Raw genomic sequence first — 22,997 nt, 5'->3', positions numbered from 1 at the left:
CCTTTTATTTCTACTTTCCTAAGAGGTTTTTTTTGAATTTGAATTGATAATTGAGTATTACTAGGTTGCTTTTTTGGAGAAGGCAATGGCACCCCACTCCAGTACTCTTGCCTGGAAAATCCCATGGGCGGAGGAGCCTGGTAGGCTGCAGTCCATGGGGTCGCTAAGAGTCGGACACAACTGAGCGACTTCACTTTCACTTTTCACTTTCATGCATTGGAGAAGGAAATGGCAACCCACTCCAGTGTTCTTGCCTGGAGAATCCCAGGGACAGGGGAGCCTGGTGGGCTGCCGTCTATGGGGTCACAGAGACTCGGACATGACTGAAGCAACTTAGCAGCAGCAGCAGCAGGTTGCTTTTTTGTATATATTGATGTAATCACATAATTTTTCTCTTTTACTTTCATTATCAGATGAATTAAATTATATATCAAATGCTAAACCAACCTTGAATTCTTGTAATAAACCCAATTTGATTGTGATGTTTTATCCTTTTTAATACAGTGCTAAATTAAATTTATTACTATGTTGTTAATGAATTTTGGTGAAGAAAGCTGAGCGCCGAAGAATTGATGCTTTTGAACTGTGGTGTTGGACAAGACTCTTGAGAGTCCCTTGGACTGCAAGGAGATCCAACCAGTCCATCCTAAAGGAGATCAGTCCTGGGTGTTCATTGGAAGGACTGATGCTGAAGCTGAAACTCCAATACTTTGACCACCTGATGGGAAGAGTTGACTCATTGTAAAAGACCCTGATGCTGGGAGGGATTGGGGGCAGGAGGAGAAGGGGACGACAGAGGATGAGATGGCATCACCAACTTGATGGACATGAGTTTGGGTAAACTCTGGGAGTTGGTGATGGACAGGGAGGCCTGGCGTGCTGTGATTCATGGGGTCGTAAAGAGTTGGACACGACTGAGTGGCTGAACTGAACTTAACTGAATAAATTTTGGTGGCTTCCCCAGTGGCTCAGAGAGTAAAGAATCTGCCTGCAATGCAGGAGACCTGAGTTTGAGTCCTTGGTTGGGAAGATCCCCTGGAGAATGAAATGGCAACCCACTCCAGTATTCTTGCCTGGAAAATCCCACGAACAGAGGAGCCTGGTGGGCTATAGTCCACGGGGTTGCAAAGAGTCAGACATGATTGAGCGACCAACACACACACACAATGAATTTTGCAGTAATGCCAATGAGAGAAATTAATTTATGAGTTTTCCTTCCTGTAATGTCTTTGTTATATTTTGGTATTAAGATTATGCTGATCTCATAAAGTGAGTTGAGAAACTTTGCCTCTTTTTCTATGCTTTGATAAACTTGTTATGATTGATATTATTCCTCTCTTAAATGTTTGAAAAACTCATCAGTTAATCTGTCTGGGCCTAGAGTTTTCAGTCTAGGAAAGTTTACAGTTACAGATTAAGTGTTTTGGAAAGACGATAGACTCTTCTGAGTTTTAGTTTTCCTTTGTCAGTTTTGGTAATTTGTGTTTTTTAAAACATTTGTCCATTTATTTTAAGTGTCAAATTTGTTGTTATAAAGTTGTTTGTAGTTTTTAAAATTAGCTTTTAAATGACTGTAGGATCTATAGTAATGTTCCCCTTTCATTTCTGATGTTGATGATTTGTGTTTTATTTATTTTTCTTTATCAGTCTTGCTAAGGATCTTTATATTATTCCAAAGAATCCACTTTCAGCTCTGTAAATTTTTCTTCACTGTAAGTTTGTTTACCATTTCCTTGTTTTCTGCTCTTATCTTTATTAGTTCCTTCCTTCACCTTCTTTTGGGTTTGATTTGGGGCTCCTTTTCCAGCTTCTTGAGATGAAAGTTTATTTGATTAATTTTTAGCCTTTTAAGTGTATTCTAACATATACATTTAAAGCTATAAACTTCCCCCAAGCACTGATAATGTTTTATTTTCATCATCATTTATTTAAATATATAGTAATTTTCATTTTGATTTCTGTTTATTCCATAGCTTATTTAGAAATGTATGCCAACTTCAAAGGAGTCAGGTATTTACCCATTATATTTATTTTGAAATTAATTTGTAACCAGTTTCATGGTTTAGAGAGTATATTCTGAATGATTTCCAAGCTTTGGAGTTTTCTGAGCCTACATTTATGATGCACCATACAATCAATTTTGACTAATGTTTCATGAAGCTATGATGTTAGTTTTGGCTAATATTTACATGATACATTTACTTCCTAGTATTTCTATAACCTTATATTAAAATGTGTTTCTTTTCTCCCACCCAGCTTTATTGAGATATAACTGATATAACATTGTGTAAGTTTAAGACAAACAACATGTTGATTTGATATATTTATATATTTCAGAATGAACAGGTAAATTTTTTGTGAATAATATGTAGGGTGTTTTAAAAACTCAGTTTGAAAATATGCCTTTGATGAAAATACTTAGTCCTTTTGCATTTAAAGTAATTACCTACATAGTTAAGTTCCGTTTATTTCCTACTGACCTGCCTGTTTTACGTCTGATTTTTTTCTCTCTCAATAAAGCACTATTTTGGATTAATGAACATTTTTATAGTTAATTTTCTCCTATTTTATGTTATTGGCTATACATTATTTATTCTTTTATTAATTTTTCCAGATATTATAACATAGATCTCTGACTTATCACAGTCTAATGCAAGTGATTAGTTTGACCATTTCTCCAGTTATACTAAATATATAGAGCACTAACTCTATTTATCCCTTCCATTTCTTACACTATTGTTTCCATAATCTTTAGTATTTCATTTGTTTCAAATCCCACAAAACTTTATTATCCATTTATATTCATTATTAATTTATATTTATCCTTTCCTTGAAGGACTTTTCATTTCTTTTTTTCATTTGTGTTTCTGTCACTTTCTTTCCGCCTGAAGAGCTCTTTTTAAATAATCTCACTTTACGTTTGTCTGGAAAGCTTTTATTTCACATTAAATCTATAAAACACTGGTGAAAGAAATCAAAGAGGACACTAATAGACGGAGAAATATATCATGTTCATGGATTGGAAGAATCAATATAGTGAAAATGAGTATACTACCCAAAGCAATTTATAGATTCAATGCAATCCCTATCAAGCTACCAACGGTATTCTTCACAGAGCTAGAACAAATAATTTCACAATATGTATGGAAATACAAAAAACCTCGAATAGCCAAAGCTATCTTGAGAAAGAAGAATGGAACTGGAGGAATCAACCTGCCTGACTTCAGGCTCTACTACAAAGCCACAGTTATCAAGACAGTATGGTACTGGCACAAAGACAGAAATATAGATCAATGGAATAAAATAGAAAGCCCAGAGATAAATCCATGCACATATGGACACCTTATCTTTGACAAAGGAGGCAAGAATATACAATGGAGAAAAGACAATCTCTTTAACAAGTGGTGCTGGGAAAACTGGTCAACCACTTGTGAAAGAATGAAACTAGAACACTTTCTAACACCATACACAAAAATAAACTCAAAATGGATTAAAGATCTAAACTTAAGACCAGAAACTATAAAACTCCTAGAGGAGAACATAGGCAAAACACTCTCCAACATACATCACAGCAGGATCTTCTATGACCCACCTCCCAGAATATTGGAAATAAAAGCAAAAATAAACAAATGGGACCTAATTAAAATTAAAAGCTTCTGCACAACAAAGGAAACTATAAGCAAGATGAAAAGACAGCCTTCAGAATGGGAGAAAATAATAACAAATGAAGCAACTGACAAACAACTAATCTCAAAAATATACAAGCAACTCCTACAGCTCAACTCCAGAAAAATAAATGACCCAATCAAAAAATGGGCCAAAGAACTAAATAGACATTTCTCCAAAGAAGACATACAGATGGCTAACAAACACATGAAAAAATGCTCAACATCACTCATTATCAGAGAAATGCAAATCAAAACCACTATGAGGTACCATTTCACGTCAGTCAGAATGGCTGCAATCCAAAAGTCTACAAGTAATAAATGCTGGAGAGAGTATGGAGAAAAGGGAACCCTCTTACACTGTTGGTGGGAATGCAAACTAGTACAGCCACTATGGAGAACAGTGTGGAGATTCCTTAAAAAATTGGAAATAGAATTGCCTTATGATCCAGCAATCCCACTACTGGGCATACACACTGAGGAAACCAGAATTGAAAGAGACACGTGTACCCCAATGTTCATCGCAGCACTGTTTATAATAGCCAGGACATGGAAGCAACCTAGATGTCCATCAGCAGATGAATGGATAAGAAAGCTGTGGTACATATACACAGTGGAGTATTACTCAGCCATTAAAAAGAATGCATTTGAATCAGTTCTAATGAGGTGGATGAAACTGGAGCCTATTATACAGAGTGAAGTAAGCCAGAAAGGAAAACACCAATACAGTATACTAACGCATATATATGGAATTTAGAAAGATGGTAACAATAACCCTGTATACGAGACAGCAAAAGAGACACTGATGTATAGAACAGTCTTTTGGACTCTGTGGGAGAGGGAGAGGGTGGGATGATTTGGGAGAATGGCATTGAAATATGTATAATATCATGTATGAAACGAGTCGCCAGTCCAGGTTCGATGCACGATACTGGATGCTTGGGGCTGGTGCACTGGGATGACCCAAAGGGATGGTATGGGGAGGGAGGAGGGAGGAGGGTTCAGGATGGGGAACACGTGTATGCCTGTGGCGGATTCATTTCGATATATGGCAGAACCAATACAATATTGTAAAGTTTAAAAATAAAATTAAAAAAAAAAGCTGTTTTTGGCAATGGTTTTGAAACACTCAGAAAATCTGAAAGAATACTGCAAAGAAATCCTTTATGTTCCATACCTAGAAATTGAATAATTTTTAGCATTGTTGTTATTGTAATTTCCAGAACTATTTGAGAATAATTTGCAGATATGTTCCTTTACCCTTTTTCTACTTCAGAGAATAGTTCCTAAGATGCAAGAGAATGAGGACATCCTGTTATATTTTTGTTGTTGTTGTTTAGTGGCTAATTTGTGGCCAACTCTGTTGTGACCACATGGACTATAGCCCGCCAGACTACTCTGTCCACGGAATTTCTCAGGCAAGAATACTGGAGTGGGTTGTCATGCCCTTCTCCAGGGGATCTTCCCAACCCAGGGATCGAACCTGAGATTTCTGCAGCTCCTGAATTTCCGGGAGACTTTTTATCACTGAACCACCAGGGAAGCCCATCCTCCTTATATAGTAGTTATCAAATTCAGGAAATTTAACATTTCCTGAATTAATTAATTTAACATTAACTTACCTAAACTAATTTAATTTATATTCTATTTTTATCAATTGTCAAACTAATGTAATTCCTCTTCCAGGATTACATCTTGCATTAGATGTTAAGATTTTTTTTAGTCTCCTTCCATCTAGTATAGATTTCTTTGCTTTTCATGTTCTTTCATAATAGCTTTTTAAAAAAATTCTATTGGAATATAGTTAACTTACAATGTTGTGTTATCATGGTAGATATTTTTTGAAGATTAGGAACTAGTTCTTTTATCGTATATTTTGTCAATTTAGGTTTCTTTGATATTTCCTCAGGATTAGATTCAGGTTTTACTTTTTTGGCTTAAATCCGTGGTCCCCAACCTTTTTTTTTTGGCATCAGAATCCAGTTTTGTGGAAGACAATTTTTCCATGGGCTAGGGGTGGGGGATAATTTGGGGAAGATTCCCGTAAGGAGCATATAACCTAGATCCCTTCCATGCACAGTTCACAGTAGGATTTGTGCTCCTATGAGAATTTAGTGACACCGTTGATCCGACAAGAAGTGGAGCTCTTGTCGGATGGTAATGCCAGTGACGGGCAGCGACTGTGCATATAGATGAAGCTTCACTTGCTGGCCCACCACTCTCCTCCTGCTGTGTGGAATGGTTCCTATCAGGCCGCAAACAGGTACCAGTCTGGGACCTGGGGTTGGGGACCCCTGGCTTGGGTAATATGTAGATGATATATTGTTTAGATCAGATCAGATCAGTCGCTCAGTCGTGTCCGACTCTTTGTGACCCCATGAATTGCAGCACGCCAGGCCTCCCTGTCCATCACCAACTCCCAGAGTTCACTCAGACTCACGTCCATCGAGTCAGTGATGCCATCCAGCCATCTCATCCTCTGTCATCCCCTTCTCCTCTTGCCCCGAATCCCTCCCAGCATCAGGGTCTTTTCCAATGAGTCAACTCTTTGCATGAGGTGGCCAGAGTACTGGAGTTTCAGCTTTAGCATCATTCCTTCCAAAGAAATCCCAGGGCTGATCTCCTTCAGAATGGACTGGTTGGATCTCCTTGCAGTCCAAGGGACTCTCAAGAGTCTTCTCCAACACCACATTTCAAAAGCATCAATTCTTTGGTGCTCAGCCTTCTTCACAGTCCAACTCTCACATCCATACATGACCACAGGAAAAACCATAGCCTTGACTAGACGAAACTTTGTTGGCAAAGTAATGTCTCTGCTTTTGAATATGCTATCTAGGTTGCTCATAACTTTCCTTCCAAGGAGTAAGTGTCTTTTAATTTTATGGCTGCAGTCACCATCTGTAGTGATATTGTTAGGATTTCACATATGGAGACACATTGTATCTATCTGATTCTTTTTGGTGGTATCAGCTGTAATCACTCAGCTAAGATATTGTCCAGTTTTTCCACTGACAGCTATCGCTTTTTACTTTTGTAATTAATAACTACTGTATAGCTAGTTAGCTTATAGCTCTGTATTATTTTGTTCCTTATCAATCTCATTCCCCATAGATTTAGCATATGTATCAATTAAGATCCTTGCAGGAGACACATCACATCAGTAATGTGAACAGGGAAAATTTAATACACAGAATTTTAATTAGTAAAAGGTAGATAACTGATAAAAGGGATAACTCTAAGAGAACCAGGGATAGCATTTGAAAAAAAAAAGCAGCTACTACCTTATGGCTGAGGAATAGCATAAAGGGACTAAAGATTTAAGAAGCACTTTCTTCTTCCTCTTGTTCCTGACAGCCCTCCTTTTCCCCTAAAAATTAAGACTAAGGTCAGACTTTTTCTTTTTCTTTTTTTTCTTTTGTCTTTTTAAATTAATTTTTTTTTTAAATTAGAGAATGGTTCTTTTACACTGATTCAGCTATATGTATACATCTATCCCTTCTTTTTTCATTTCCTTCCCATTTAGGTCACCAGAGAGCATTGACTAGAGTCCCTGAGCTAATACAGTAGGTTCTCATTAGTTATATGTTTTACACATATGTGAATTCCAGTCTCCCAGTTCATCCTATCCATCCCTTCCCTCTTAGTGTCCAAGAACTTGTTCTCTACATCTTTGTCTCTATTTCTGCTTTGCAAATCAGTTCATCTGTATCACTTTTCTAGATTCCACATATAAGTGATTTATATGGTATTTGTTTTTCTCTTTCTGATTTCCTTCACTCTGTGTGACAGTTTTTAGGTCCATCCATGTCTCTGTAAGTGGCACAACTCTGTTTCTTTTTACAGCTGAGTAATATTCTGTTGTATGTATGTACCACATCTTTTTATTCATTTCTCTGTGGATGGACGTCTAGGTTGCTTTCATGTCCTGGCTATTGTAAGTAGTACTGCAGTGAACATGGGGATGTGAACATGGAGATGAACAAAGGACATCTGTCTTTTTGAATTCTGTTTTTCTCAGTATATATATCCAGGAGTGGATATTCCTGGGGATATGGTAGTTTTATTTTCATCAGTAGATTTTTAAGGAACCACCATGCTGTTCTTCATAGTGGATGTATCTATTTACGTTGATCTCAGACTTTTTCAAAGAGAGTGTGACTGCCACAGGGATACACAGTCAGCTGCTGGGGGTGGGAGGGGAGCCACATACTAGAGTTTGCATAGAAGTGGCCCCTAGGTGGAGAGGGTATGTGTGACTGAGTATGTGACTGCAGTTGGTCCACACCAACCCACTGGCTCTCCACCTATGTAATCAGGAACGGAGGACTGAAGAACCACCTTAAGTACATGCCTTCTTCCATCATCACATGCCCCTCTATCGTCCTCTACTGGTAATGCCTCCCATATTCAGCTGCCAAAACTGACGTTACAGGGTGAGGAGAAGCTTGTAACACATCCAGACAAATGATCTGGAAGAAGGAGAAGGAAGAAGATAAGGCCACCTCTACAGGTTTGGCGGCTAGAGCAGATGTGGTGTAAATTGTTGCTAGACATTCGAGTCACTAGTTTGTCCACTGAGAGGTGGGGAGTAAGACTGGAGAGATGGCAAATGAGCATTTTACTGCTCTCTAGTGCATTGGATGAGATGCTTTGGGCTTCCCTGGTGGCTCAGATGATAAAGAATGTGGGAGACCTGAGTTAAATCCCTGGGTCTGGAAGATCCCCTGGAGAAGGGAGTGGCAACCCACTCCTGTATTCTTGCCTGGAGAATTCCATGGACAGAGGAGCCTGGTGGCTACAGTCCATGGGGTTGCAAAGAGTCAGATACAACTGGATGACTGGTACTTTTTAAAAGCACTTTTTACATGAGATGCTTCATGTGGATCGCCCCAACTCCTCTTAAAAACCCTGAGAGATGAGTGTTACTGCTAAGTTGCTTCAGTCGTGTCCAACTCTGTGTGACCCCATAGACGGCAGCCCACCAGGCTCTCCCATCCCTGGGATTCTCCAGCCAAGAACATTGGAGTGGGTTGCCATTTCCTTCTCCAATGCATGAAAGTCAAAAGTGAAAGTGAAATCGCTCAGTCGTGCCCGACTCTTTGTGACATCATGGACTGCAGCCTACCAGGCTCCTCCGCCCATGGGATTTTCTAGGCAAGAGTACTGGAGTGGGTTGCCATTGAGGTGAGTGTTACTAGCCACATTTTACAGATGAGGAGACTGAGGCTCAGAGAGGTTAGGTAAGTGCAAGGCACTAGGTGAGTAATGGGATCAGAATTAAAAATCATAGCTGGTCTGCCTCCAGTTCTTACTAGACTATTACATTTTAGATGACATTTAAATGAATGTGATTGTCTTATAGCCCTACCATGTGGATGCCTCTGGGACAGAACCAGAGCTGGGTTTCTGAATTTATCCTGCGTGGCTTCTCCAGTGACCCCACGACCAACAGGACCCTCTTCAGTGCCTTCCTTCTTCTTTTCCTGAGCTCAGTCCTTGCCAATGGGCTCATCATCACCCTGATATGCCTGAACACGCATCTCCACACTCCCATGTACTTCTTCCTCTGTATCCTCTCCCTGCTGGATATGGGCTGTGTCACCACCACTGTGCCCCAGATGCTGGTGCATCTTCTTTCTCGATCTCAGACCATCTCCTTTGCTAGTTGTTGGCTACAAATGTGCATCTTTGGTGCCGTGGGCCTGACTGAGTGTTTTTTCCTTGTATTCATGGCCTTTGACCGGTACATGGCCATCTGCTATCCACTGCGTTATACTGTCATCCTCAGCTGGGGCCTGTGCACATGACTGTCAGCTGGGACCTAGGTCTGTGGTTTCTTCTTCTCTCTGATCCACACTTTTTCCATGAGGCTGCCATACTGTGAGCCCAACATGGTCAACCACTACTTCTGTGAAGGCCCCTCAGTATAAAACTTGGCTTGCATGGATACCCATGTTATTGAGATGGTTGACCTCGTCATCAGTGTCTTCATGGCTGTTGCTCCACTGTCGCTCATTGTGGCTTCCTACATCCATATTGCCAGGCCATCCTCAAGTTCAAGTCCATGCAGGCCTGCTGCAAGTCTTTCTCCACCTGTGCTTCCCACCTGACTGTGATCACATTCTTCTATGCTCCAGCCATCTACCTCTACATGAGGCCCAATTCAAGTTATTCCTCTGAGCAAGACAAGCTGATTTCACTCTTTATAATGCTTTCACTTCCCTGTTTAATCCTGTGGTCTACAGTCTGAGGAACAAGGACTCAAAGTGATGAGGAGGTGTAGACTGGCCTGGTGAATTGAGAAACAGGAGGAATCTGGAGTAAAGTGTTCAGTGATGAGAAAGGAACAGCATCTATAACATATGCCAGTCCAGGTTCGATGCATGATGCTGGATGCTTGGGGCTGGTGCACTGGGACGGCCCAGAGGGATGGTATGGGGAGGGAGGAGGGAGGAGGGTTCGGGATGGGGAACACATGTATACCTGTGGCGGATTCATTTTGATATTTGGCAAAACTAATACAATTATGTAAAGTTTAAAAATAAAATAAAATTGGAAGAATAAAAAAAAAAAAAAAAGAAAATAACATTATTCAATAAAACCAACATAGTACTTGGTCAATGGAACAAATGTGGAACGTGAAACCAAGAACAGCTGTCTTGATCAACTTTCAACATTGTGATGCAGTTAACAAAAACTCCATAATCTCATGGGATTACACAGTAAAAATCCATATTTTTGTCATGTTCCAAGTCAGTTGCAAGTAGACTGTGGCCTTCTGCCATGGGACCCTTGGATACAGCCTGAAGGAGGAGGCCCTATCTGGAACATGCGAGACTTATGACAGAGAGAAAGGAACAATGGCTGAAATACATGACGACTCTTACAGTTTCTCCTCAGAAGTAACACATGTCTCTTTGCTGACATCCTATTGACCAAAGCAAGTCCTATGTGTAGGCCTTCTGAAAAAAGGGCAGGAAGTATTTTCTTCCCACAGAAAAATAATGCAAGTCACATGGCATGGGGATGGATGTGTATTCCCTCTACAGTGAGAGGAGCAAATACTAAGGGTGATAATGTAATCTACAACGGAGGCACTGGGACCAATAGTATGCATGTAACTACCGTGAAGCATGGTACCCGAAAGTGATGTGGTGTATGGACATAGAAGAATGTCTAGTAGTAGGCAATCATAGTAGTACAGAAAAATAATAAATATATGCAACCAACATTGAAAATTAAGCTGATGGTATACAGAGCCAATGTAACCCGTGGACCTGGCCTGATGCATGGAAGCAATATGGTTTATGGGATTGATACCTTGTACTCTGCATCATCGGTGGAAAGAACCAAACTTGACATTAATTGACCTGGGTTCTAGTCCCAACCTTGCTAACTGGTTATGTCACTTTGGGCCATTTACTTCCTTTCTTTGGATCTCACCTTACTCATAAATAGAATGAACACCTCAAATTGAAAGGTCTCTAAGACCTCTGTGTCTCCAAAATTCTATGTCACAGTAGGTGAAATGCATGAAATCAAATGCAGTAAACTAGTGTATCTTCTGTGAACCGTAGAGTGAATTAAAAGACCACAGAAGAATGAAAGTCATTGCAGGTACAGTCCATTTTAAGCAGTGCCTCTGATTCTTTCAAGGGATCTAAATGACATAAGAGATTCTATAAGAACTCTGGCACAAGCCTCAGAGTTAGCATGGGAATCCAGCTTTCTTTCAGGCCTCATTGATGGCCCAGAAGTCTTAGGGATGAGAGATGTAACAGGACAGGGCTAAGTACGGGCTTGTGTAGATGAGTACTGGCACCAATCGTGTGGCAAAGTTCCAGGCAGCATTTCCAGAATATTTCAGGCAGAAAGTGAAGGGTCCCATGGGCTGTTGTAGTGTTCCTGCCTTCGAGGAAGAGGGTAGGAAGCTATGTAGCTGGTGGAAGGGACTTAAAACTTTTGAGAACTTTCTGTTTCTGGCTTTGTGGGGAAGGGGTTGCCTGGATACTGTGGAAAAGGTCTTATTGGCTCTTGGAGTTCCTTCCAGAAGGTGTGGAGTCTACCTGGTGGCTCTGCTACAACTAGAGTCAATAATCAGGGTAGTGAAGAGTGAGTCTTGTGGGTGAAGTGATGAGGTTTTGTTTGTCTCTCTACTTGGATAGATAGTAACAGAGTTTGTAATTCAAGATGATAATAGATTTTTAAAAAATTTATTTATTTATTTTAATTGGAGGCTAATTAATTTACAATATTGTAGTGGTTTTTGCCATACATTGACATGAATCAGCCATAGGTGTACATGTGTTCCCCATCCTGAACCCCTCCCCCTTCCCTCCCCATCCCATCCCTCAGGGTCATCCCAGTGCACTGGCCCTGAGTGCCCTGTCTCATACATTGAACCTGGACTGATCATCTATTTCACATATGGTAATATACATGTTTCAATGCTATTCTCTCAAATCATCATAACCTCATCTTCTCTCACAGAGTCCAAAAGTCTGTTCTTTATATCTGTGTCTCTTTTGCTGTCTCCCATATAGGGTCATTGTCACCATCTTTCTAAATTCCATATATAAGTGTTAATATACTGTATTGGTGTTTTTCTTTCTGACTTACTGCACTCTGTATAATAGGCTCCAGTTTCATCCACCTCATTAGAACGGATTCAAATATATTCTTTTTAATAGCTGAGTAATATTCCACTGTGTATATGTACCACAGCTTTCTTATCCATTCATCTTCTGATGGACACCTAGGTTGCTTCCATGTCCTGGCTATTGTAAACAGTGCTGCAATGAACACTGGGGTACATCTGTCTCTTTCAATTCTGGTTTCCTTGGTGTGTATGCCCAGCAGTGGGATTGCTGGGTTGTATGGGAGTTCTATTTACAGTTCTTTAAGGAATAGGCAATGGCACCCCACTCCAGTACTTTTGCCTAGAAAATCCCATGGACAGAGGAGCCTGGTAGGCTGCAGTCCATGGGGTCTCTAAGAGTTGAACACGGCTGAGCGAATTCACTTTCACTTTTCACTTTCATGCACTGGAGAAGGAAATGGCAACCCACTCCAGTGTTCTTGCCTGGAGAATCCCAGGGATGGGGGAGCCTGGCGGGCTGCCTTCTGTGGGATCGCACAGTCAGACACAACTGAAGTGACTTAGTAGTAGTAGTACTAGTAGTAGTAAGGAATCTCACACTGTTCTCCATGGTGGCTGTACTAGTTTGCATTCCCACCAACAGTGTAAGAGGGTTCCCTTTTCTCCACACCCTCTCCAGCATTTATTGCTTGCAGACTTTTGGATTGCAGCCATATGACAGTCATTGTGGTTGAATGACAGACCTCATTGTGGTTTTGATTTGCATTTCTCTGATAATGAGTGATGTTGAGCATCTTTTCATGTGTTTGTTAGCCATCTGTATGTCTTCTTTGGAGAAATGTCTATTTAGTTCTTTGGCCCATTTTTTGATTGGGTCGTTTATTTTTCTGGAATTGAGCTGCATGAGCTGTTTGTATATTTTTGAGATTAATTCTTTGTCAGTTGCTTCATTTGCTATTATTTTCTCCCATTCTGAAGGCTGTCTTTTCACCTTGCTTAGAGTTTCCTTCGTTGTGCAAAAGCTTTTACATTTAATTAGGTCCCATTTGTTTATTTTTGCTTTTATTTCCATTACTCTGGGAGGTGGGTCATAGAGGATCCTGCAGTGATTTATGTCAGAAAGTGTTTTACCTATGTTCTCCTCTAGGAGTTTTATAGTTTCTGGTCTTACATTTAGATCTTTAATACATTTTGAGTTTATTTTTGTGTATGGTGTTAGAAAGTGTTCTAGTTTCATTCTTTTACAAGTGGTTGGTCAGTTTTCCCAGCACCACTTGTTAAAGAGATTGCCTTTTCTCCACTGTATTCTTCCTTCCTTTGTCAAAGATAAGGTGTCCATATGTGCGTGGATTTATCTCTGGGCTTTCTATTTTGTTCCATTGATCTATATTTCTGTCTTTGTGCCAATACCATACTGTCTTGATGGCTGTAGCTTTGTAGTATAGTCTGAAGTCAGGCAGGTTGATTCCTCCAGTTCCACTCTTCTTTCTCAAGATTGCTTTGGCTAGTCAAGGTTTTTTGTATTTCCATACAAATTGTGAAATTATTTGTTCTAGTTCTCTGAAAAATACCATTGGTAGCTTTATAGGGATTGCATTGAATCTATAGATTGTTTTGGGTAGTATACTCATCTTCACTATGTTGGTTCTTCTGATCCATGAACATGGTATATTTCTCCATTTATTTGTGTCATCTTTGATTAATGTAGAAAACTATAAAACACTGATAATAGATTTTATCTTAAAGATAGAAAACTTCTATTTTTAAGAACCTGGGATGAAAAAAAAAAAAAAAAGAACCTGGGATGAGGACTGGGGTGGAGGAGAGAAGGTGCCACAGTGTTTTCAGGAGAATGGCTTGGGAGTACCGATGAGGGGACTGGAGTGAAGAGGAACAGTTAGTGGGGAGACCTAGGCATAATTTCTGAAGGTGCTAGACTTGATGGTGGCAGTTAGTAGGGACATGCTGAATGATGTGATGAGGAAAGAAGCAAGAGCACATGATGGTTTGGGTGTGTTGGTGAAAAGGGAGAAATAAAAAACTATCAGGGTTTTAAGCCAGCTTCACCACTATCTCTACTTCCCTATAATTCACTGGTGGGAGCCATTGATTGTCAGCTGTCATCACTGATCCCTGGCACTGGTGACAGGAAGTCACAGCCCCATCCTCATGGAATTTGTAGTCCCCAAACCAGCGGTTCTTAGGAATTGTATAGGTACTTAGGAGTGGGGTTTTAAAATATTGTTAATTAATTCTGTTTTAATTTGGTCTCTATGAGGGTTGTTGTTTTTTTGTTTTATTTATTTATTTTACTTGTCCTCCTATTTCCTTAAACAAAGAAAATAGCAGAGAGTTGTCACAGCCCCTGTCTAGTAAGACTCAGGTCATCTATTTGGGGGAAATATTTTGCTGGTAGACTGAAACATCAGCTTCTCTAATTCTTTGCCCTTTTGATCCATTTCTGCACTAATGATCTCACAGTTTCTGTTTGGGCAGATTGGTAAACTACCACTTAACAGCTGTGCACTCCTGTGCAAGAAACATAAGTCCCCCAACTCTGCTTTCTCTGTTTGCTGATCCCTATGCAAATAAAATTGCAAACTTAGAGGCAATGGATGTTTTTCTAGGAAAATGTAGATTACTAAAATTAAAACTTTTAAAAGATAGAAAGTGTTAGCAGACTGATGCATAGGAAAATGAGAAAACCAGAGAAAGCTATTAAATAACTACCTCACTACAAGATTCAAAGAAATCTGGCAAGAAAGTTTGGAGAGAGGGGAGATGTATGTGGATGGACTTCCTCAGAGTGGACACAGACTGTGTCACACATGCATATTCATAAAAAAGTATCAATTGCAGAGGAGACAAATCAGGTGGAACAAAATGACACACTCTGTGGATGTCAGTCAGGTTTACCCCCCAGACCTTTGTTCAGTAAACACATGAGCAAAGTGCCCATGTTGCCAGCATAGAGGCTGTCCACATGGGCTCAAAACGGACTTCCCCTTTCCACAGCTGACCTGGCTACCACTACTAACGAGTGCTTCATGGGCAAAGAGCAGAGGTCAACTCTATGACACCATTCTCCAGGAGAGCAGGCTGCCACCTGTGGCAGTATGATACACTGAATCTCTTACACCATGGAGGGGACAATGATCTGTCTTCATAGGAACATAAGCAGATTCTAGATACAGATTTTCTTCCCCTGCCCATAAAGCTTTTGCTAGCATCATGATCTTTGATTTCAGAGCATGCCTAATCCCACCATCAGGGCATCCCCACAGCATTGTATTTGATCAAGAAACTCATTTTACATCTATGGGCTCATAATTATAGAATCAATAGTTTTACTTAACCTCCAAAACTTAGGATCAGTTCAGTTCAGTTCAGTCGCTCAGTCGTGTCTGACTCTTTGTGACTCCATGAACCACAGCACGCCAGGTCTCCCTCTCCATCATCAACTCCTGGAGTCTACCCAAACTCCTGTCCATTGAGTTGGTGATGCCATCCAACCATCTCATCCTCTGTCATCCCCTCTCCTTCTGCCCTCAATTTTTCCCAGGATCAGGGTCTTTTCCAATGAGTCAGCTCTTCTCATCAGGTGGCCAAAATATTGGAGTTTCAGCTTCAGCATCAGTCCTTGCAGTGAATACCCAGGACTGATCTCCTTTAGGATGGACTGATGGACTCCTTGCAATCCAAAGGACTCTCAAGAGTCTTCTCCAACACCACAGTTCAAAAGCATAAATTCTTTGGCGCTTAGCTTTCTTTATAGTCTAACTCTCACATCCATACATGACTACTGGAAAAACCATAGCCTTGACTAGACGGACCTTTGTTGGCAAAGTAATATCTCTGCTTTTTAATATGCTGTCTAGGTTGGTCATAACTTTCCTTCTAAGAAGTAAGCGTCTTTTAATTTCATGGCTGCAGTCACCATCTGCAGTGATTTGGAGCCCCCAAAAATAAAGTCTGACACTGTTTCCACTGTTTCCCCATTTATTTGCCATGAAGTGGTGGAACCAGATGCCACAATCTTAGTTTTCTGAATGTTGAGCTTTAAACCAACTTTTTCACTCTCCTCTTTCACTTTCATCAAGAGGTTCTTTAGCTCCTCTTAACTTTCTGCCATAAGGGTGGTGTCATCTGCATCTCTGAGGTTATTCATATTTCTCCTGGCAATCGTGATTCCAGCTTGTGCTTCTTCCAGCCCAGTGTTTCTCATGATGTACTCTGCATATAAGTTAAATAAGCAGGGTGATAATATACAGCCTTGATGTACTCCTTTTCCTATTTGAAACCAGTTTCTTGTTCTACGTCCAGTACTAACTGTTGCTTCTTGACCTGCATACAGATTTCTCAAGAGGCAGGCCAGGTAGTCTGGCATTCCCATCTCTTTCAGAATTTTCCACAGTTTATTGTGATCCACACAGTCAAAGGCTTTGGCATAGTCAATAGAGCAGAAATAGATGTTTTTCTCGAACTCTCTTGTTTTTTGATGATCCAGCAGATGTTGGCAGCTTGATTTCTGGTTCCTCTGCCTTCTCTAAAACCAGCTTGAACATCTGGAAGTTCATGGTTCATGTATTGCTGAAGCCTGGCATGGAGAATTTTGAGCATGACTTTACTACCATGTGAGATGAGTGAAATTGTACAGTAGTTTGAGCATTCTTTGCATTGCCTTTCTTTGGGATTGAAATGAAAACTGAACTTTTCCAGTCCTGTGGCCACTGCTGAGTTTTCAAAATTTGCTGATATATTGAGTGCAGCACTTTCACAGCATCATCTTCTAGGGTTTGAAATAGCTCAACTGGGATTCCATCACCTCCACTAGCTTTGTTCGTAGTGATGCTTCCTAAGGCCCACTTGACTTCACATTCAAGGATGTCTGGCTCTAGGTGAGTGATCACAACATCATGGTTATCTGGGTCATGAAGATCTTTTTTGTATACTTAGGATCAGATCAGATCAGATCAGTCGCTCAGTCATGTCCAACTCTTTGTGACCCCATGAATTGCAGCATGCCAGGCCTCCCTGTCCATCACCAGCTCCCGGAGTTCACTGAGACTCATGTCCATCGAGTCAGTGATGCCATCCAGCCATCTCATCCTCTGTCGTCCCCTTCTCCTGCCCCCAATCCCTCCCAGCATCAAAGTCTTTTCCTATGAGTCAACTCTTCGCATGAGGTAGCCAAAGTACTGGAGTTTCAGCTTTATCATCATTCCTTCCAAAGAAATCCCAGGGCTGATCTTCACAATGGACTGGTTGGATCTCCTTGCAGTCCAAGGGACTCTCAAGAGTCTTCTCCAACACCACAGTTCAAAAGCATCAATTCTTTGGCGCTCAGCCTTCTTCACAGTCCAACTCTCACATCCATACATGACCACAGGAAAAACCATAGCCTTGACTAGACGAACCTTTGTTGGCAAAGTTATGTCTCTGCTTTTGAATATGCTATCTAGGTTGGTCATAACTTTCCTTCCAAGGAGTAAGCGTCTTTTAATTTCATGGCTGCAGTCACCATCTGCAGTGATTTTGGAGCCCAGAAAAATAAAGTCTGACACTGTTTCCACTGTTCCTCCATCTATTTCCCATGAAGTGGTGGGACCGGATGCCATGATCTTCGTTTTCTGAATGTTGAGCTTTAAGCCAACTTTTTCACTCTCCACTTTCACTTTCATCAAGAGGCTTTTTAGTTGTTCTTCACTTTCTGCCATAAGGGTGGTGTCATCTGCATATCTGAGGTTATTGATATTTCTGCAGCAATCTTGTTTCCAGTTTGTGTTTCTTCCAGTCCAGCGTTTCTCATGATATACTCTGCATAGAAGTTCAATAAACAGGGTGACAATATACAGCCTTGACGAACTCCTTTTCCTATTTGGAACCAGTCTGTTGTTCCATGTCCAGTTCTAACTGTTGCTTCCTGACCTGCATACAAATTTCTCAAGAGGCAGATCAGGTGGTCTGGTATTCCCTTCTCTTTCAGAATTTTCCACAGTTTATTGTGATCCACACAGTCAAAGGCTTTGGCATAGTCAATAAAGCAGAAATAGATGTTTTTCTGGAACTCTCTTGCTTTTTCTATGATCCAGCAGATGTTGGCAATTTGATCTCTGGTTCCTCTGCCTTTTCTAAAACCAGCTTGAACATCAGGAAGTTCACGGTTCACATATTGCTGAAGCCTGGCTTGGAGAATTTTGAGCATTACTTTACTAGCGTGTGAGATGAGTGCAATTGTGTGGTAGTTTGAGCATTCTTTGGAATTGCTTAGGATAAGGTGGCCTAATTGAAAAGTGGAATGGCTTATTAAGACTCAGTTATTGTTACACGTCAGTAAAAATTCCTTGAAAGAATAGGGCCTATCTTACATATGTCTTTAAAGTGAACATGATGCTAAGTTTATGCTTTGAGAGAGACTATATGGCGCTGTTTCCTCCCATCCAAGAATGCGTAAATATGGGAATCAAGCAGTGAAATGGAAGTGGAATCTGTGACACTTATACCCAGTAACTCACTCACAGAATATTTTTCCCTATTTTAGGAACTCTGAAATCTGCTAGCTTGGAGATCTTAGTGTCCCAGTAGAGAGTTTTTCCACTGGTGGTTAAATCAATGTTCCCAGTGAAGTTGAAGATGAGAAGTCATCTCTAGATGGATATAAATGGGTTATTGTAAGTAAAGCACATAAGAAACAAAACCTATAAGGTTTTGCTATTATTATAGTAATTTCTGGAGAAGGAAATGACAACCCATTCTAGTATTCTTGCCTGGAGAATCCCATGGACAGAGGAGCTTGGCAGCTCCAATACATAGGATCATGAAGAGTTGAACACCACTGAAGTGACTTAGCATGCATGCAACCGTAATCATTATCACCACTGTTGCTATTGTTTTGCTGTTTTTTTCTTTACCATTATTATTACTATACCATTACCTTGTCTGAACTTTGTGTACTTTCATTGGCTCAAACAAGATTTATAGCATCGGGGGATACAAACACCCAGGGGTGAAATGTTGAAGGCATGAACGATGAGATGGACAGGTGGACAGTTTTTCTTCAGACTCCTAGAGAATGAAGCAGGGGAAGGAGCCTGTGGTCCATTGAATGGGTCTCTGACTGGGAAAAAGGACTTCTAGGTTGGAATCACCTACACTAACTCCTGCAGGGCGATGACTTTGCTTCTCTGAGCTGTAGTTTTCATGGCTGTAAAAGAGAATAAGGAATTGGACATGTTGACTTTGAAGCCCCTTTATCCCTTAGAGAGCACTAAATGACCAAAACCTGTATTGCTGACTCCCTCAGTACATGGCCCATCACAAGTGCTCAGTGAACCAACATCATTGTCATCATCTATAAACCAGGACCACGACACTGCCCTCCCATAAGACCTCCCTCCCAGGAGTACTGGGAGGACCCGGTGAGAAAAGTCACATGAAAGTGCTTTGTGCATGGAGCTGTCCTAGAGGACCATTGAGATGCTCTTGACCATTATTACCATCACCACCTCCTGCCATTTCCCTCAGCTCCATCCCCAGACATAAAATCAGAAAACTTTCTGGGGCACCTGTCTTAGCAAACAAGAGATAATTGCCAGAGTCCTTCCCAGAGGTATTCTCAACCTCCGCAGAGAGTCCCCCATTGTTAGGACTGCCGCAGCCCTAGCTTTTTCCCTCTTGCCAGCCCACCCTCATCTGCTTGAGGCCTGCAGGCCCACCTGGCTCAGAATTCAGCATCCAGAGTCCAGTCTTCATCCTCCTACCAATGCCCCAGCTGGCCCAACCCTGCTGGTGATCAGAACCAGCTCTGGGACAGCAGGAAGAAATTCAATTAGAGTTCAGGTAGAGTTGTTATTCTGGTCAGTAACAGAGGAAGATTTTGATTTGCTCAGAATCTCCCACCATAAAGAATAGGAGTATGACTCAGCCATGTTCTAATTGACACATTGGGGCACAGGGGCTTGGGAGTAAGAAGAGAATCAACATGAGGCTTTTAGTTCTTGACATTTCTGCAAGAAGACCAGGTATAATTTCCTCTCCCCTGGACTGGTAATATTCCTCAGAAAGCTGGAAAAAGAAAGGACAGGTCACTGTGTCTCCCCAACGGGGTGGGTTTTCTCCTGCTCTAACCCTAAAGGACTCTTTCTTGTGGGATTCTTGTTGACAACATTTGGAGAATTCCATCTTGGCATCCCCACCAGGGACAGAGACAGTGGCAGGAAGCAGGAAGATGGCCCTCCCCTCTGTCTCCCAGAAAAGCCTGGTAAGGAGGCAGGACATAAAGCCTCAACAGCTTGGTCCATTGAGAGAAGGATGGATGGGCCAAGCCTCCCTCCATCTAACCCTGAGGACCTGATAGGAAAGGCCTTCAGGAGCCAGGGTTGGCCGGGTCAAGTGCAAAGAGCTGAATCATAGAGAGAAGCCAGGGGGTTCATCCTTCCACCTCTCAGAAGCCTAGTGTTTTTCTGGAGACTGGGTTGCCTGGAATCCTGCCTCACTGGACTCAGTTGCCCTGGGTGCTTCCTGTTGAGTCTCTTCCTCTTCAGGACAAGTAACAGTCTCTCTGTGATGTGTGAATGAGTGAGGGGTGAGGTAGTCACTGGGCTGGGGCTATGGGTATGATCCAGACATCTGTGGGCCTGGGGTTCAGAGGTAGCCAGGTCACTCAGTCACTGGGTCCTCTCCATGCTTGTTCCCCAACATCCCTCTAGCCCCCTCCCTTGTTCCTCATTCTTCTTTCCTCCCCACTTCACATCTCAGTCCCCTCCCCATTCTTTCTTCCTAGGCCTCTTCCTTTTCCCATTTGTTCATTTAGGAACTATATATGGACAGGTCCTCTTTGCCAAGCCAAGTTCTAGGAGTTAGATGCAGAAAATGAATTTCTTGAGCTTCAGATCTCCAAGTCCAGATACGAGACATTATGAAAGGACAATGATGGTTATACTGGGAGAAGCCTTCACCAATGACATCAGCGACCACAATGATTAGTTCCCACTCCCCTCTTCACTAGAGACCTGGGCTTTTGTGAATTAGGACAGAGACTGTTGGCTTAATGGAATCTTAGGAGACTTTTAATTTTCACTAAATGACTGTCCCCATTCCCTTTGGAAATCAAGGTTGACTAAGAGAGGGGATTTGACAAAGATTTACTAAGTTCTAGTATGGTAATCAGTTCCCAAGTCTCTTGCTATGGATGCCTTCTGCTTCCAGTACAACCCCATGGTTTCCCACCTCCAAGTGATGGGAGCAGATGGAGGACACTATCATGAGAGATAGTCTGTGGCTGCCACTTTATTCCCTTATCCTAGGAGAGATCTGATTCTTTCTCATCTGGTGGCTGTAACATGTAGGCCATGATTCTAAAGTACCTTGTGCCAAGCCTCAAGAAGCTCAAATTGAGGAGCAGATGGGGGCAGTTTGCATTCTTTGGCCCTCCTGCTTAGAGCCTGTTCACCTCCAGCAGGAGAAATTAACAATTAAGAGTTGGCCCTGAAGCCAAACTGCCTTGGTTCAAACCCCAGGTTCGATCACGCAAACAGTTTAATTTGGAGTGAATCACTTACTTTCTCTATGGCTTAGTTTGTTTTTTCCCATCTTAAAAGTGTAGGTACTAGTACTTACCTCAATGGGTTGCTATGAGGCTGAGATCAATTCATGTAGCAATGCCTGGCACACAGAAACTTTTCACTAAACAGTAGCTATTAATATCTCTGAACGAAGTTTATATATTCACTCCTTTGTGCATGCCTGCCCATCGCTTCAGTCATGTCTGACTCTCTGAGACACTATGGACTATGGCCAACCAGGCTCCTCTGTCTATGGGGTTCTCCAGGCAAGAATACTGGGTTGGTTGCCACTCCCTTCTCCAGGGGATTTTCCTGACCCAGGGATTGAACTCGTGTCTCCTGCAACTCTTGCCTTGCAGGTAGATACTTTATGACTGAGCCACGGGGGAGCCTGCCACTCACCCCTTTATCCATACTTTATTATAAATATTCCAACTCACTGAATGGGAATAAAGTTACCATGAGAGGGAGAAATTTTTCTCAATGTATTAGAGCTCAAACTTTATATCAGAACAATCTAGAACATTCTAGGGTTATACCTTGCCAAAAACCACAAGGAGTTCTAAGAAACAGAGAAACAATCTAATAAACGTTTGAGAGTGGGAGATGGTGAAACAGATCTGAGAAGAGATTAAGAAGAGGTGGCAAGAATACACAGAAGAACTGTACAAAAATGGTCTTAATAGCCTGGATAACCACAAGGTTTGGTCACTCACCTAGGGTCAGACATACTGGAGCATGAAGTCAGGTGGGCCTTAGGAAGCCCACCTATGAACAAAGCTAGTGGAGGTGATGGAATTCCAGCTAAGCATTTTCAAATCCTAAAAGATGATGCTGTGAAAGTGCTGCACTCAGTATGCCAGGAAATTTGGAAAACCCAGCAGTGGCCAAAGGACTGGAAAAGGTCAGTTTTTATCCAACCCCAAAGAAGGACAATGACAAAGAATGTCCAAACTACTGCACAACTGTGCTCATTTTACATGTTAGCTCAAAATCCTTCAAGCCATACTTCCAGATGTACAAGCTGGATTTAGAAAAGGCAGAGGACTCAGAAACCAAATTGCCAACATCTGTTGGATCATATAAAAAGCAAGAGAATTCCAGAAAAACTTCCACTTCTGCTTCATTGACTAGGCTAAATTCTTTGACTGTGTGGATCTCAGCTACTGT

At 41.4% G+C, this 22,997-nt stretch overlaps 1 protein-coding gene and 1 pseudogene across 12 annotated transcripts in view; both read left to right on the top strand.

Annotated features, from left to right (window-relative positions):
- Positions 1-22,997, top strand: part of OR13P13 (olfactory receptor family 13 subfamily P member 13) — a 217,358-nt gene that overhangs the window by 120,086 nt on the left and 74,275 nt on the right. For 3 of the 12 annotated variants that reach the window (XM_059884640.1, XM_059884642.1, XM_059884641.1), the window contains one exon: positions 505-4,475. The exons of the other annotated variants lie outside the window; for them this stretch is intronic. In XM_059884640.1, the coding sequence (XP_059740623.1) occupies positions 3,043-4,422 (1,380 nt within the window). In that variant the 5' untranslated portion in view covers positions 505-3,042 and the 3' untranslated portion in view covers positions 4,423-4,475. Of the gene's footprint in view, positions 1-504; positions 4,476-22,997 lie in introns of those variants that run through there. 12 annotated transcript variants of the gene reach the window in all.
- On the top strand, positions 9,035-9,935 carry OR10AK16P (olfactory receptor family 10 subfamily AK member 16, pseudogene; annotated as a pseudogene).

Source organism: Bos taurus, chromosome 3 (genome assembly GCF_002263795.3).
Source record: "Bos taurus isolate L1 Dominette 01449 registration number 42190680 breed Hereford chromosome 3, ARS-UCD2.0, whole genome shotgun sequence".
In the NCBI taxonomy this organism is placed as follows: Eukaryota; Metazoa; Chordata; class Mammalia; order Artiodactyla; family Bovidae; genus Bos; species Bos taurus.
This window is presented reverse-complemented; position numbering and strand designations above follow the sequence as displayed.